This window comes from Wyeomyia smithii, chromosome 1 (assembly GCF_029784165.1).
Source record: "Wyeomyia smithii strain HCP4-BCI-WySm-NY-G18 chromosome 1, ASM2978416v1, whole genome shotgun sequence".
Lineage (NCBI taxonomy): Eukaryota > Metazoa > Arthropoda > Insecta > Diptera > Culicidae > Wyeomyia > Wyeomyia smithii.
In genome coordinates this window covers 23,589,322-23,607,136 of record NC_073694.1, presented here as the reverse complement: position 1 = coordinate 23,607,136, position 17,815 = coordinate 23,589,322, and the positions used below count along the sequence as shown (strand labels likewise).

Sequence of the window (17,815 nt, the reverse complement as noted above, 5' to 3'; positions counted from 1 at the left end):
AAAACAAAAAACAATCGAACGTTAGAACAACATGTTGCTCCTGGCATTCCGGAGTTTTTTCTTTGTGGCCGTCATTCTCGGTTACAGCACCGGTGTTTGGCGGTTGATAAACGATTACTTCCGCCGGGGGTTCAAGGATTTTCTGGCGGAGGAAGTGAAACGGAACAAATATCTGGTGGAACATCCGGGCCCGGAGCAGCAGGGTAAGATAAACTCGGAACCGCTGACCGCTAGTAGCGAACCAAAGCAGTCCTCCGGATCGGTGACGGCAAACCGGCTGCTGGACGAGCTGATCGTCAGTTTTGGTCGGCTTTTTACCGCTTCCAGCCGCAATGAACGGCAGCAGTACTCCCAGAGATCAGGTAATTGTAACTCATCACACCCTCTATTTCACAAAAATTGTTTCGGAAAATATTCAAAATACTTCACAAATGCTCATAAACTTTTTAATTTTTCTGATATTTCGTAATAATAATCTCGAACTGTCTTAAACCTGATAAACCAAACTAAAGCGCATCGAGAGTTAAAAAAAGTTCACGTAAATGCTGCTCTAAGTGAAACAACGTACCGTGATTAGTTCCGTCACTTTAAAAACGGTAATTGCGATGTTGACATTTGTCAGCGTGGAGGAAGGCGAAACATCTTTGAAGTGGCTGAATTGGAAAAAAAATCGATGGAGATCTTTACGCCAATCGCAGGAACAGCTTGCTTCAGTATCATGTCCAAGCATGAATTTTCAAAATTAACCTTTGTTTAAAAAAAAAGGCACCGAAAACTTAGTTGCGCGCCCAATAGAACAACAAAATCCCTGGCCCTCTCTGACTTTCCCGAAAATTGTGTTGGAAATGTTGCCAGCAAATCCAAATAAATCGTTAATAACTTTTGAACACATTTAGCAACCAAAGAGAAAGACTACTAAAAAGTCTCAAATGTTGCCAGAATTTTGGCTAGGATTCTTAGTCACAGTTGCTCAAAGGTTGTTAAACAACGTTAAAAATTAGTAAAAATGCGGTCTTAAAATCAGCAATAAACTTGAATTCGTCGAAAAAAAGCGTTTGTAAAATTGGTAAAAATATCAAACTACTGCGAACAAAAAAAAACAGTCATCAAAAACCAACAGAAAACAGAAAAGCGTTAGCAAATTGCAAAAAATGTCGATTATTCCGTTTGAAATGGACGGGTTATGTTATATAAAATTCGTCAAGAAACTGTTAATAATCACCATAACATAGAAAGTAGTCAAAAGTAATCAAAAAGTCTTTTTTTTTCCTGTATGCCTGAAGGGCACTGGGTTCTGAAATGCCGCTGCGGCTTTCTTGCTGATTGTCTTTTGTGGCGGGTCCCGATTGCTGAGCACAGGTTACGGATTGCTCGTACTCATTGATGGAGTAGAACTGTTTTGTTGTGAACCTGTACCCCAATTAGGTACAACATAGTCAGTGCTGAGAATAATCAATATCATGATATTCAAAAGCAGCGATTTTCAGCCATCTCTAGATTGATAATCATACTACCCATGCGAACGTTTCATGAAACCAAACAACCGATGAACACTGACGGCATAAACATTTACACTCGTTTTGATATTTTGATCGTCAAAAATGATTCATTCGACAATTATCACTGTACCGTAAGGTATACAACGCAAGAACAGGCATTCACTACTAGGATTAATAATCACCAAAATTGCTCTGGATATCATTTCGTGGTCTTTGACATTCATTCCACTGTTCTGTCATTGAATATGGTAAACGAAATTCATGCACCGTCGCAATAAGCGTAGGTTGCTGAGTTGCAACAGAAAAATATGTGCTGACACCGAGAAAAAATCAATTCGTCTACTCGTGAATAAACATCGATAATCTGAGGCACTGAACATAGTTTATAAAACTAATGAACTGCTTGGGATTAGAGCTCCATACTTGGTATGGAGTTAGTTAGGAGGTAACTTCCTAAGAAGTTGTACCTAGAGGAAGCAAGAGCTCCACAAGAGCAAAGCGCTGAACTCTTTGGTTGAAAAGTCATAGATTTTCTACTAAAAATAGTAAAAAAAAGTTTAAAATGCGCCAAAAAAACATTAAAAAATTCACAAAAGTATTTAAACTATGATTGAGAACTGTTAAAAAGGTGCAGAAACTCGTTAAAATGATTAATAAAAGTTGCCACGAAATCGACACCATGAACCGTCATCAGCTTATAGAACAAAGTAATAAAAAAATAATTAAAAATCGTAGAAAATAGTAGCGAAAACTTGCCGAATGTCGTTAAAAGTTGCTGATATATGCAAACAAAATTAACATAAAATGATTTAAAACCGTTTAAAATACTGTACATATTTTCAGCTCCTTTAAAGCTCTTCCAAAGCTTGAGTAGAAAAAAGCTTATGGGGTTATAAAAGGCCCAAGAAATCATTTATCCAAAATTGAAGTTAGAATTACGAAAGGAAACGAATAAGAACCATAAAATATCCGCCCACATTGAGCTCAGAATAATTTAAACAACGTTCCTTGAAGAAAAATTTCAGGCTCAATTTCGCCGAAATATTAAAAGTTGAAAAGTGAATTTCGTACAATAGGTTATGGTCTGATGATCTTTAACTTGAAAATGACGGCTGAGCATCTTTTTGACTCCGAAAATAATCATTTACGCCTGAGGTCGATATTGGGTTGCTGGGTATCATCCCGATTTCGGCAGTATCATACTCATATCATCATTCAACAGCACTGATCAGTTTTTTTAATACGGCCTAAAAATGAATGAATTTCCTTTCACTTTTGCACTAGAACGGTGCCTACATTACTTTGTTTTATAGTTTTTGTGCAACGTACGAATAAGTAACAACGAAAAGGAAGATACCAAACGAGAGGTTTTCGAATAACGAACAAATTTGCATAGAAAACCCATATATGAAAATAGGGACACTTACGTCACTTTGTCATCTCACGACAGTATATATGTTGCCGTAAGACGTAATTCTACATCAAAAACAAGTCTAAAGACCAACAAACGGATAATGCTTTTAAATTACGTTCAGAATAGCGAAAAACGCTAAAAAAGGCCAGAATAAATCAAAAAATATCCTAAATTACCCCAAATTAACAAAACAAACGAAACCAACCAGAAAAGACGCTTCACGATTAAATTAAATTAAATCATCATCCTGCAGTAGATCCCAGATGAGATCCGGAAGTACAACCTACTAATCCACTTCTTGTGGATTTCAAAGTAACGTACGATTTAGTCTATGGAAATGAGCTGTGGCAGATGATGCTAGCAAACGTTTTCCTAACGAAACTAATTCGTAAAGCTGTTTTACGAATTAGTTTCATTTTATTTCGTCTGTTTAATTTCCTGTTAATCAGGCAGTTTGGGCAGTTTTTGGAATGCGAAATATGAACGATAACTGACAAAACTGGGTATTTAGTCGTCGTTCGATATTGGACCACTAGGAGGACTGTTGATGTAAAAGTGAAGTCAGTAAAATGCTAGAAAAGTCAAAAAAAAATTGAAAAGGTAATAAATTCAGAGTGGCGAAAAACACATTCGTTGAGACCTGAAAGGACAAAAAAATTTATTAAAAATAGAACTCAAAATAGCGAAAAAACGTTTCTTAAACCAGAAAAGACTAAAGAATTACCCCAAATTGAGTTCAAAATTGCGAAAAATATAACTTAACATCAGAAAATCAAAAGAGAAAAAATATCCAAAATTTCAATTATTCCGTGAAATTTTTCGCGTTTCGAGACTTTTTTTATGCCAAATGGTTTAAAAATGCATGAAACGTCGAGATCTGCTGTCATCCGAAAAAAAATTCCGGAAAATTCGACTTCCTGGGACTTCCCGGAATTCCGAAAATTAGAATTCTGTAATTGGTCAGTAGTGTCTCCAAATAACTTGTATAATATACCCCTATGTTTTTTTTCCTTACAAATGCTCGAAAAAATAAATTCCGAAATTCGCGTGAAAGAAACGCGTGAATTCCTAAATTCGCGTATAAGAAAACTTCAATTGCTAAAGGTTTTTAATCATTTCTGTTGAATACTTTCGAAAAAGAATCAATAGCGGTGTTATTTCTACCTGCGAATCGAGCTGAAAAACAAAGAAACATATAAAAAGGTTAGGCCAAATCAGTGAATATTAGGTAATTAGATTCAGTAACCTCATTAGACACTCTAAACAAGCGATTTGAACACACAAAAAAAGAAACAATGAAAACATACCGAGTAAAAAACGACCTTTATGAAAAATCCGCGTAGACCATAGTTTACACTATAGAAGGCACCAAATACATTATATTCCATTTGGGGGGGGGGGGGGGGGGTAGGTTTCTTTTATACGACACAGATTAGTGCGTACGTTGAAGAAAAAATGAAAATAAAATGAAAAGATCACTTTTTTATTGAATTTCATTAGGAAATTGCTGGTACAAGTCGGACTCTATTATCCATAGTTTTTAAAAATATTTCACCCCCGATGATCGAACTCTCTGGATAATCAAGTCGTTTATTTGGCCATTTTTCTCAAAAAAAAATTTTTCAGATGATACCAAATTTTTTGAAAAACGGAATTTCACTGGCCGCCTCCTCCGGTAATATTCAGATTTCAAAAAAACCAATCCTGAATCGCTTTGCGCCACCATATTTTAAGTCCGATAGGTGAACATATTGTATAGGGTTTTTTTTTTAATTCGAGATGACCATTTAGAGCTGGTACCCTAGCGTTCATACAGAAGGCAGTTTAAAAGTGAGCTTTTTGTTACGAAATTGGACTTCATACAGTGGAAGTAACAAAAGAAACGTCAAATGGTAAAAATCGAGGTTCATGTAGAGCTTCATTAGGGCTTGTACGAAAGCTTGTATGCATGGTTAAATAAACTGAATTAGGCTATTAAAATCGTCTACGCATAGAAACTCTACACCAAGTTGTTGAAGGTCATAGAAAGTGGTTTTGGTCTTCAACAAAGAAAAATATTATTCAGAATTGAGCTTTGAGTAGAGACAACGCTTCTAAAACCAGTAGAGGCCACAAAAAGACTTAAAAGCGTCTAAAGTAGTAAACCAGTAAAGCGCCTAAAGAAGTAAAAGCAAGTAAAGAATCAACAGAATAATTTCAAATTTTTCCCAGAATGGTGTGAACATGCTAAAGAAAGCCAGAGAAAAATTCTAAAATTAAATCTAGATAGCAAACAATACCTCTCAAGACCAGAAATCGCTATTACCCTCCCTGAAATAAATCCCAAGTTGAGCCCAGATTTTCAGAAAAATGCTTCTAGAGGCTGGAACATACAAAAATCAAAATAAGGCTATGGCTGGGGGAAATAACTCTTATAAAATCCAGGTAAAAATAGACTCGAAAATAACCCTGAATTGAGTATAGAATAGCGAAATATGCTTTTAAGATAGAAATACAAAAAAAAAGAATTGAGCACAGTTTGGGGAAAAATGCTATTGAGGGTTGTAACAAAACAGGAAACAACTTCTAATTTAAATCAGAGTAACTAAATTTGAGATTATGTTCCAATTAAAGCCAAGAAGAAAATAATCTCAAATTCAGTTCAGAGTAATAGAAAAACACTACTAAAATTCACAACAACAGACAATTTGTTGTTGTGAGATCATCGAAGAGTAGGGAAAAAATGATTCCGAATTAAATGGCGAAAAAGCAATTATAATGGTGAAAAAAAAAGTTGATAAAAAAATGATTCCAATTTGAGCTCAGAATAGTGAAGTGATTTTGTTGCAGCACACGGGTAAAAATAAAATCTCGAAAACGGGCAAAATGACTCATGATTTCATGATTTGGGTGTATTTTCATGGTATGAATATACACCATGAGTAAAGACTCGTGGAATCATGAGCCAATTGTTCGTAACGCACCCCGTGCGTTACTGTTTTGCTGACATCATGAGCAATTTGGATTGAAACCATGATTAATGGGTCATGAAATTTAACTCATTTGACTCATGAAATCGGGCGTCCAATTTATGAAATCTCCCTTTGACTCATAGAACCATGATTGTGATTTATGAAATCATGAAATGCGAGTCATGAAATATTGCATTTGACTCCGGGAATCGGGTGTTTGATTTATGAATTCTTGCTTTGGCTACTGGAACCATGATTTTGATTTATGAAATCATGAGTTGCGAGTCAGGACATATAGCATTTGACTCATGAAATCGGGTGTTCGATTTATAAAAAAAAATTTATAAATCTTGCTTTGATTTAGGAAACCACGAATTGAACTCATGATTGATTGGGCTAGTTTCATGAAATCATGATTTGTGTGATCCGATTCACGAAATTGGTACATTTAATTTATGAAACTTTGCTTTGGTTCATTAAATCTTAATGTCATGTCTTATCGATCATGAAACTGAAAATATAATTCATGTGATCTAGCGTTCCACGAATGAAATTTGACATTATATTTGAATTCGTGTTTTGTTTTATGAAGTCAGTAATTTATTTCATGAAACTACAATAAAAATTCATTAAACTTAGAAAAAAGTTCATAAACTTTGAATTGGATTCATCACTCTGATAAGTTGGAATTTGATTCATGATTATGAATCATTGAAATTATAATTTTTCAACCTTAAACAATTGATAAAAATCGTAAAAGATCAGATTTTGTTCACGGTCTTAGGGATGGTTTGAGGATTTGCGTTTGTAGTAACAAGTTCGACAGTCAGTATTATTTATGATTTGCACGGCAAAACAAAGTAAAACATAAATTAATAAGTTTTCTTTGACAGCTTTTCTGCAGCAGTATTATGCAAAAACCTGCCAAAGACGTTCGATACCCTAATCAATTTATAATAACATTTCAACCATTTTTGATCGTTTTTCCTAACGTATTCTATTTTTTCTGAAAAAAGTACTGTAAATCTTTATCGAGAACACAAAATGTTTCTCATCTATTTTTTTAATGTCATTTGCATAGCATTGCATTTGCACTTTGCATAGATGTTCGTATGGGCTGACGATGTCATTTTGTGCTATTATCATTTTTTGTTTTTGGTCACGAATAATTTGTGAAAAGGTTTTTTTTTAAAGTGGTATAAGGCGGCATCCATAAATTACGTAATACTAATAGGGGGGAGGGGGATATATTCTTTGGCATTACGATTTGTTATATAGGAAAGGGGGGGAGGTAAGATCAGCGTTACGTAACAAAAAATCCAAGGGGAGACTTTCCAAATATGAGCATTTTTATTTGGCATATTCTTCTAAACAGCGTTACGTAATTTTTATGGGGGTAGGTTTTGGCCTAAGACAAGACGCGACAGCTGGCTTCTTATTTTTTTTTCGTAACGGCCGTCATCCCCGTCGAAATTTTTTTGAACGTTCCATACCGTTGATGCCAGAATGATTGCTTTACAGTGAAAAGTAACCTCGTTGTATTTTCTACGTGACGATTGCGTTATCGACTTCAGCCAATCAGCAGCCGGTTCAAATTGGTTGAATGTAACGGTGACCAGCTGTCACGTCTTGTCTTAGGTTTTGGCGTTACTTTTCGTTACATATGGGAGGGTGGGGGTCCAAAAATTGGGGTTTTTGCGTTACGTAATTTATGGATGTTGCTAAGGCAATCGACGAGACAGGTGCGGTCAGCTGATTTCAATTTTTTTTAACTTTTGACAGCCTTAGGTATGTTCAAACGGTCGCAATTTGGATGCAACCCTGATCGAAAAGCACGAAAAACAAACGATCGGTTGCTCCAGTATGGTTAGTGACAATCCTTTACCCAATAATAAAATATCACTTTAGACTTTTTTTCCGGCATTAAAAGATTTTGTGTTTGGTTGTGTTTTGGTTTTGCAACTTGAAAAAACAATTTCAAACGTACAAGCAGTGAAACGTCACCCGTGGATTGCCTTCTTGGTGGTTAAAAAATATTTTTAGAGTCAGAACGGTTTGTTTAATCGGTGTGACTTCATCAGAAAAGTTGCAGATAACAGTTTTATCTTACCGATAAAAGTATACACAAAAAACCTAAATTAATCCACCTAGCGGTCGGACTCAGCCTTTCTCATTCAAACTTATTATTTGTAAAAATAGATTTACATGAATGCTTAAATCCAAAAAGGTATATTCACTCTTTGGGTTCTAAAATATTGATGTTGTAATTAAAGTATAAAATATGAAATTTGACGTAATGTTAGTGCTTCAGAAATAGCGAAATATAAGAAATGACTCTTAATTCCGAACAATTTAATCACGAGCGATACCGGGAACGTTCAAATAGTACGATACCACATTTAAATCATGTTGAGGCCATATATATTGATCAAAGCAGCTATAGTGTTGAATAGCCTTCGAATTTCTTTTCTTCACAAAACTTTTGAACAGTATACCAAATTTTTATGAAGTTTGTTATTTGTAAGTTTGAGAGATTACTCGTTTGTATGACACTATGAACACTATGAACGTATGGGGGAGCCAAACTTTGAAACCACGTGTTCAATCATAATTCATCAGTTAACCCTTAACTATCCCGTTCATTCGATCCCGTAACTATCCCGTTCATTGATCAAATCTGTTGTGTAGTTTCTAAGATAATGAAGTTTAGTGATTTTCACATTCCGATACATTACAGACGAAGCTACATTCCGATTACAGCAAAATTCAATAGGGTGTTATGAGGCAACTAGACCTTTCATTTGATACTAATTCTGTGGAAATCGGGTCAACCATCTCTGAGAAAAGTGAGTGAGCCCAAGTAGTCATCAGAATATGTTTCATTTCAAAGCTGGATTTCACATTTTAAACATAACAAGAAAAGTAATAATCCGTTCGCAAAAAAATATCATTAAGGTCTTATGGGGCAACAAGACTTTTCATATGACACTGATTTTATGAAAATCAGTCCAGCCATCTCTGAGAAACATGAGTGAGATTAAACAGTCTCCAGAACACGTTTCTTTTTGTAACTTCTGAACCATATGTTCAATCTTCATAAAATTCAAAAGTTGAGTGTTTTTAGGTAGCCCGTTCATTTGAAACCAATTTTGTTCAAATCGGTTGTGTAGTTTCTGAGATATTGATGTTTCGTGATTTTTACATTTTGATACATAACCTCTAAACTAGAAATCAGATTACAATAAAATTCAATAGGGTCTTAAAGGGCAACTAGACCTTCCATTTGCAATTGATTTCATTGAAATCGATTCAGCCATCTCTGAGAAAATCGAGTTAGATTGGGAGAGCGTTACACACACACATGCAGAAAATGCTCAGCTCGTCGAACTGAGTCGAGTGGTATACGACATTCGGCCCTGTTGAGCACTGTTATACCTTTAGTTTTTGCAGTGATTGCTATACCTTTCTAGGAGAAAGGCAAAAAGTGAAATGATAGAAATGACTTTTAATTTCAACTTCAATCCCGAGCAAGGCCGCAAACATTGAAATAGTACAATATTAAATTTAAATGATGTTGAGGCCACATATTTTGATCGCAGCTATAGTTTTAAACAGTTTGCGGGTTACGTTTCTTTCTATAACTTTCAAACCACATGTTTAAACATTATTAAATTTATTGTTTAAGGGTTTAAAAGCCCATTAATTTGATTTCAACCATGTTCATCGCTTCTGAGATATAAGAGCGATTTTCACATTCTGACGCAGCGCCAAAACTAAAAGTTTGATTACAATAAAATTCAATAGCAACCTAAGCGGCAAATAGACCCTTCATTTAACACCAATATAGAAAGAATCGGTCAGACCATCTCTGAGAAAAGTGAGTGCGAAAGGTGCACATACACACGTACACACCCACACACAAACATATACACTTCTACCATACATGCATATATGAAGAAAATGCTCGATTCGTCGAACTGAGTTGAGTAGTATATGACATTCGGCCATTTTAATCATTTTTCTACCTTTTAATTAGCCAGTGATCGTTAGGAGAAAGTCAACATGTTTACTTTCATTATGTGATTTCACATTTTTATGAACAACGGACGCAGTTACAATCCGATTGCAATGAAATTAAATAGTAACTTATGGAGCAACTAGACCTTTCATTTGACACTAATTTTGTGAAAATCGGTTCAGCCATCACTGAGAAAAATGAGTGAGTTTAAACAACCTCAGGATAACTTTTCTTTACAAAACTTTTGAACCATATGTTCAATCATAACGAAATTCAAAAGTTAAGGGTTCTGGGGACAGCCCAATCATTTGAAACCAGTTTTATTGAAATCGGTTGTGTGGTTTCTGAGATATTGATATTTCGTGATTTTTACATTTTAATACATAACCTCTAAACTAAAAATCCGATTACAATGAAATTCAATATCAACCTATGGCGCAACTAGACCTTTCAATTGAAATTAATTTTATGAAAATCGGTCCAGCCATCTCTGAGAAAAGTGAGTGAGAAAAAAAAGTTGCACATACACACACACACACACACACACACACACACACACATACACACACACACACACACACACACACACACACATACATACATACAGAAAAAGCTCAGTTCGTCGAAAGTAGTCGAGTGGTATATGACATTCGGCCATTGGGACCACTTTTATACCTTCGGTTTTTCTAGTGATTGTCATACCTTTCTAGGAGAAAGGCAAAAATATTTATTTTACAACACAAAACAAGGAAAGCAACTTGTTTTGAAGGTTTTTTTTTAACTACAAATGGTTTATGGGTGTTTGCTCCAGTGTTGCTAAACTCGCTCTAAACAAGCATGCGATACTCCAAGTATTGTTTTCACCGCTACCGAAATCACACACACACAATGGATTATTTCCACCATTCGAACTGTCTCTCGTTCTTTCACACTTCCTTCATTTCACACCACCGAGTGTTGACGCTTGCGAGTTTTATTCGCTCCCGAAATCATGGACACACACTCCTATTTACGGTCTTATTCGCGTGCACTCCCCTACTCACGAGCACGATCAGCCAAAAATAATTGTTTCAAGACGCATCGGAAAGGCGTGGCGCGATGCAGTGGATCGATTATAGTTAAGTGAACTGTGTAAATGTAGTAAAAGCGGTTCTTATCAGATGCTTAAATGTTAATAAGTTGTCATCAAAATGTCGCCTCAAATTCTCTCAGAAAGCAATATGTTAAAAATCATGGATATCCTGAATAGTAGAACAAATGTTTGATGTTGATGGTTGCTCTAAACTGGGCTCCTTATTGTGGAAAACATCAACAGGGTCTACTTATAAAAAAGTTGGTTACTCAGTTATTTGTTTCTTGGTGCACATTTAAATTTCGAACTCGTGCTGAAACATGAAGATCATATCGAATTTACAATCGTTTATGTCAAGGTGCACCAACATTTCGAATAAGGTGTAATGTATGAACGACAAAATTTTAACTCTTCAGTTGACTATTTAGTTCATCCTTAAAAGGACAATTAGTTTTTTAATTCAATTTAGGATATGATGCTGATCCCATCTCTGTGCTATTCCTGACATTAAAAGTTGTTTTCGGACTATAAATTTGACGGCAGACAGATTTTGATTGCCAACACCCCCGTTTGTGTGTTGCCAAAATACGGCAATTTTTCACTGGAGGAATTGCCGCTACCGCATAAAAGCCGCTTTTTACTAAAAGAGGTAATACCGTTGCACTTACCGCTGACGCTGCTACTACTACCGCTATTGGTACTCGCTATCGCTGCTGCCCGCTGCTACATAGTTAGCACCCATCCTTCACTAGTAAACTGATTGCTTTTTTAAGACTTTTTAAAAAAAACTTTGTTTTATTTCTTGTAATTTTAACACTTTTCAATAACAATTTTCAATAATAGGGTAGCGAAAGGCTTCGGCAGGTTTTTTGCAGCAATCTTAACCACTGCCGAAGCCGTTCGCTACCTCCAATAGTTCAAATAATTAAATTACAATTGTCTGCATTTGGGGACTGATGCGTGGATAATTTTCAATTGATTGATACAAAAACGACGGATCGAGTTAGTGCCGCGGCTAGCAGAATTACGTACCGCACCACCATTACCACTCCACCAGCGTTGATTTCCTAGTCTCGGCCACACAGGAGCAGCAGGGCTGGGATCGTTACGGCTCTGCGACAGCATCAAACAATCCACTTTATGACTCAGTGATCCAATAGTATCACACAGCTGTTCAAATTGAACAACATTGTTTGACACAGCCGGCACATTATTTAGTTTTTCGGCAAAATAGGCAAGGATTCTTCTACCGCCTAATTTATCTTTACAGGCGGGACAAATAAACATTGCCTTCCCTTGTGCGAACAAATCCTTGTGGATTTCACAACATTAGCCGATAGCCGATGTGACGAAAAGCATCGCAGAAACCGCGGGGCACTGGTTTCAAGTCATTATTAGGCAGATGACACTCGCCGCACAGCTTCTTATCTATCAATTCTAGCAGCAACAACAACAACGAGTTTACATTTCAAGCGAAGGAACTCTAAACTGAGCTTGATGGAAAATACAAACTTTACGGCTAGCTATTTGTATACGTGCACTACGTCAATAGGCATATTATATTATAGACCTGGTATCAGTAGTTATTTCCTTTTTTGTATCCTTTTCGATCTCCAATCCGAATTTTTTTCCGATCGTATGTTCTCTGCCACAGTTGTTCAGTTTCAACCGCACTTGATAATACTGTGTTGAGTAAATTTATGCAACCGGATACTCGTCATATGTTTTATCAACACGTTCACTTGCGAAAACCTTATTTTGCACATGAAATACGCTAGTCCACCTACGGTATTAATCACGGATGCTAAAATTGCAAATAACTGAATATACCGGCGCGCAGTTTGACAGATATGTGTTACGTTTTTAGCAGTCATGAGTCGTATTTTTAAAAGCGCTCTGAGTAGCTCATGATATTCAGAGTCCAACCCATGGTATCATGAGTCATAACTCTCCATGCCATCCAGTCCAGTCCATGCGACAGCGATGTGTTACGCTTATAATAGCCATGAGTCACATTCTTGAAAACGCTTTTCATAGCTCATGATATTCGGGGTTGACATCATGATATCATGAGTCATAGGTCATGATTCTGTCGGAAAACAACATTCATGATTTCTGAAAGGTCATGAAAACGGAAAAATATTTTTACCCGTGCAAATATAGGATTGTTTTTTGTTTCGAATCGATTAAAATATAATCATTTAAACTATCTAAAAAATTCATCAAAATTTAATAGTCATAAATTGTAAAATTTGTTTGTCGTCAAGAAATTATTAAGAGCTAAATACACAAACAATTACTCAATCAAAATGACTGCCACTGTCAAAAGGAAGTTAAAACAATACCATAAACAATCCATTAAACAGACAATGTATGCAGTAGGGAAAGCGAAAAATAAGCGAACCGGAAATATGATACACATTTGGAAAAATATACCGCATCCCGACGGGACTTGAACCCGCAATCTCCCTGTCTCCGGCATGGTGTTTTGACCAATTAAACTACGGGGACAGTGGTTCTATGTTTAACAACGGCTTTTACCCGTTAACATTCAAGTCCAGTAAACAGAAAATGTGTGCAGTAGGGAAAGCGAAGAAAAGCGAACTGGAAATATAATACAGATTTGGAAAATTGCGGGTTCAAGTCCCGTCGAGATGCGGTTTATTTTACCAAATCTGTATCGTATTTCCAGTTCGCTTATAACGGGTAAAAGCCGTTGTTAAAAATAGAAACTCAGTTCGAAAACCCATAAATAGTTTAAGAAAAAATGTTAGATGCGGAAATACTCCTGAAGACCCAAATTGAACTGCAATTAGTAGATAAAGTAGAAAGCCGAAAAAGACAAAAGAGATTACCCCGATTTGAATCCAGGGATAAAAAAAGGCTTAGAATAGAAAAAATAACACTTCTGGATACCAAACAAAAAGTCATAATCGAATGGCAAAAAACGCCTTTTTTGCATAAACAAGGAAAAGAATTCAGATTGAGGACAGATTAGTAGATTAGTACGCTTTTAGTGACTCTAACAGAAACAGGAAACAATCCCAAATTGAAGTCAGAGTAACTTAATTAGGGATTATTTTCCAATAATGGCCAAGAAGGGATCATTTTATTTTATTCAATTACGATAACGCTCTTAGGAAGAAGAGAAAACTGTACAGGAGAATTAACTCAAATTAAGTTCAGAATAGATGTTATTTGAAGTTCACAAACATGCTTCTGAAGAACCACTAGACAAGTGTTCCTCAAATATTTCCAATTTTTTTTTTTTTTTTTTTGATGAAGCCTGATCAGAGGAAATAACCGTTTTCCAATATATGATTTAAAATAGTTTCATATTACTTAAGAAGATGCCCAAAATAATTTTCATTACCACTTAGTAGCGCTCCAGAAATATTTGAATGTAATACTGTTAGAGAAAGAGTCAAGAAATTTCTCGCAAATTTGTTGATCACAGAGTTTGAATGTCTTTCCATAATAGAAAATCGCTCAACTTTCCATACACTTCCTGCGTAACTTTCCAAGGGGACCTAAGTAACATTGAGAGACTCTCTTTGTTGACTTTCTCTTTGAATAATAACTAAGATATTTTCCCATTTTTCATGGTACTTTTTGCATAATAAGCTGGGTTATATTATAATCTTGCTTTTTTTGGAAGAAAAATCGTTGAAAACTTTAATAACGACCCTGTAATTAACGAAACAGCGTGAGAGAGAAAAAAATCGCTCATTGTTACTTCTTTTACAAACTCACGCGAGATTTGCATTATTTCGTAATATCTGCAAACAAATCAAAAGGCCGAATAAAATTTTTAATTTAAAAAATATGGTGAAATTTATAACAAAATTTGTAGAAAAAAACAAAGAAAATTTAACATGAAATTTTAAAACAAATTAGCAATAATATTAACTGCTTTTGAGTATTTTGATATTTGAGTAGTTTTACATGACGGAATATTTTATGGGTCTTATAAGCAAAAATTTTCAAATTAAAAAACAAAACAGAGTTTAAAGTGTAAGTGTAAGTGTAAGTGTAAGTGTAACTTCGAAAGGAAACAAGAGAACATAAGAAAAAAAATAAATGTCCAGCTTTCAAAGGTTCATGGAGAATAAATTGAAAGTAGGTTTTGAGCATACAAAACATTTATTAATATTGTAAATGTTTGAAAACCTAAGAAAATATCTCAAATAAGAAGAAGCAACAAATACTGAAAAAAACCTACAAACCTGCAGAAATTTGATAAAAAAAGCCTAAATCAAAAATTATCATGTAGCAGAACGGGAGATTATCGAAGAGAGAGAATAGGAGGGAACAATCAATCAATGTAAGATCAAGTGTTTTCCTGCTATAATTAGCGATACCGCACGTGTTGTTTTAATAAACCATTGCGTAGTTCAGCCAATGGTTAATAAAAGAGTTATGTACATTCGAATTGATGTTTATCGTACAACAAGCACAGCAGGGCTAAAAAGATTCTTCTTCTCGACAAAAGTGTCCATGCAAAATTACACGTAATCACGTGCAGTCACAAAAATCCATTCCCACAGCCAGACACAGCCGTTGCATAGCCTGAAATAATATATATACCCGATACTTTTTCTCATGAATAAAGTGCTGATACTAGGTACTTTATTTCCCATGAGAAACAATGACAACCGTATATCAGCAAAATAAGTGACATAAAATGAAAAAAATGTATCGGCCTTATGAAATCGGGCTAAAAAAATAGTCCCCAAGAATATTTTAGAAGTTCAAATAACAAGAAAAATGTTCTAATCACGTCCAAGGCATTTTTGAAAAAATAATCTAAAAACCTACACATAGAAATTGACTAAAACATTTTCAAATACTAAAACAAGCGGCAGTTAGTTATCTAAAATAATTGAAAAAAAAATTCTTAGATCTAACAAATATTCAAAGAGAAGCTGACCAAGAATACCTCCTAATGAATAACAAATTCTAGCTTTAGGATTGTTGTCAATCTGCCTTAATAATATACTGAAATACTGCAAAATGTTTCTAAACCGCTAAAAAACCTTAAAAGTGCTCTGATATCACACAAGTTTTCAAATAAAATAAAATACAGAGAAAAAAATCGAAAACGATTAGAATATACCATATGAAAAAAATTTCTAAACTATTCTCAAATATTTCTGAAGTGTACCCTTGAAAAACAATTTTGAAAATCATTTAAATTTTACTGCAAGATAATCCGGTACTGCTAAGTTACTCCAAAAAAATCAGAATACTTTTCTTTTCTTTTCTATCAGTCCCCCCACACCACACCGACCAACCTCCGGTGTTTGCAAAACCAACAATCAGTGACAACCCGGCCGACAACGGCGACGATGAAGGTCAGGCGAGAAAAACATCATCAAACCCGGCAACCGACAACACGCCGGATCCCGGCGGGACACCGGCTACGACGTCAATCGATGGGCGGAAAACAACGGCGAACGGCGAAAGTAAAGGCGATAACGAGATTTGGTCAACTTCCTCGTCATCGGCTTCGGCGGTGGATCCAGAGGACGACAAGTGGCTAAGCTACTGGAGACGGAAGCAAATTGGCAACAAAGTGGCAGCGGAGGAAATCGACGGTGGAGGTCACTGTGAAGCAGCGGTTCCAGCAGGCGACAACGACGGAGACATCGGTTGCCACCCCTAGAAGTACGACAATAAAGTTATAAACGAAGAGTATAATTAAATAAAACAAAGTGAATAGAGAACCATCGAACGGAGCTTGGAGTCGATTGTTGTTAGAGGTAGCGAAGTTTAACGTCTCACAAGTGGTAAGCAGGAGGGGTGAAAGTTGAAACGAGATTGTCAAACTCTTACGATTACTTGGGTGTCGTCGAAGGGGGAGTGCACTTTTATAAACATATAGTCGAAGCAAAAAGCAGAAAAGTTTCCGCACTGCTGTACCGGGTTGGAAAAGTTTTATCCGGTCTTTGTCAGTCAATCGAATTAAATGTCCTCCGGACACCGGCTGTAATCTCGACTCGACCCAACTTCACTAGGAAGGAGGAAGAAATGAAATTTACCATAAAACGTAGAAAGAACTTCTGACAAGTGATTGTTCTGGAGGGAAACTAAATAGAGTAATATTTGTTCTACGTGGAAGTTGTGAGGAATAAAATTTTATAAGTAGCGTAGTGTTATTGCTCTGTATAAATCCAAATTATATATCTGAATTAGTAATAAAATATTTTTATCTTTGATTCCGTCATTAAATTTTTTATCATATTCGGCAGTTGTCATGCCCAGAAGCGGTGCTACTCGTGTTACTTCCGCGAAAGTTATAGATGTTCATTCGAGCGCGTGCAGATTTTAGCTCGCAGATAAAAAACACAAAAATTAGCAACCCTGGCAGCCCGGTTCGAACCGTTATGACACGGCTAATGAAACCACCGTAAACCATGTTTCCGTTCAGTTTGTTGATTTATGCCAAGTAGTCACTCCAGCACCCGCACTGTGCACTGTGTGGGTGTTTTCGGTTCGAGTGGGAAATGATACCAACAAGCGCGAATTATGCCCCGATAGTTCCGGACAGCAAGGCCGCCACCGCCACTAGTTTGGCCCGCTAGTGCAACGGTTCCGAAAATTACCAGCGATTCAGGTGATAATTGGCATCCACTTAACGCGGGATTAACCGATGTCAAACTGCATGGGAACACACCGTGAATGTAGCTAATTTAATTGCGATCGTCATCAACATCATCATCATCATCATCAACGATGCTTGCTATGATATACATATTATAGCATGTTTGTTTGTGGCGTGCTGCTTTGCTGTGTATCGAAACAACCAATTTGTCGCTCGTTAAGTGTGGACAACGCAGCCAACAAAGCAGGAAACTGCCG

The 17,815-nt window shown here is 36.0% G+C and overlaps 2 protein-coding genes across 3 annotated transcripts in view; one reads left to right on the top strand and one right to left on the bottom strand.

The window, feature by feature from the left end:
- The window catches only part of LOC129717898 (uncharacterized), a 309,945-nt gene that overhangs the window by 230,180 nt on the left and 61,950 nt on the right, over positions 1-17,815 (bottom strand). The gene's annotated exons all lie outside the window — the stretch shown is intronic.
- LOC129717903 (uncharacterized) lies at positions 32-17,172 on the top strand. Its single transcript, XM_055668179.1, has 2 exons — positions 32-362; positions 16,225-17,172. Exons 1-2 carry the CDS (start codon positions 32-34, stop codon positions 16,617-16,619), a joined length of 726 nt encoding a protein of 241 aa, XP_055524154.1. The 3' UTR covers positions 16,620-17,172.

Coding starts and splice junctions, on each gene's coding strand:
- LOC129717903 (XM_055668179.1), top strand. CDS start 32: ATGTTGCTCCTGGCATTCCGGAGTTTTTTCTTTGTGGCCGTCATTCTC. Junction 363..16,224: donor GCAGTACTCCCAGAGATCAG/GTAATTGTAACT, acceptor CTTTTCTATCAG/TCCCCCCACACCACACCGAC.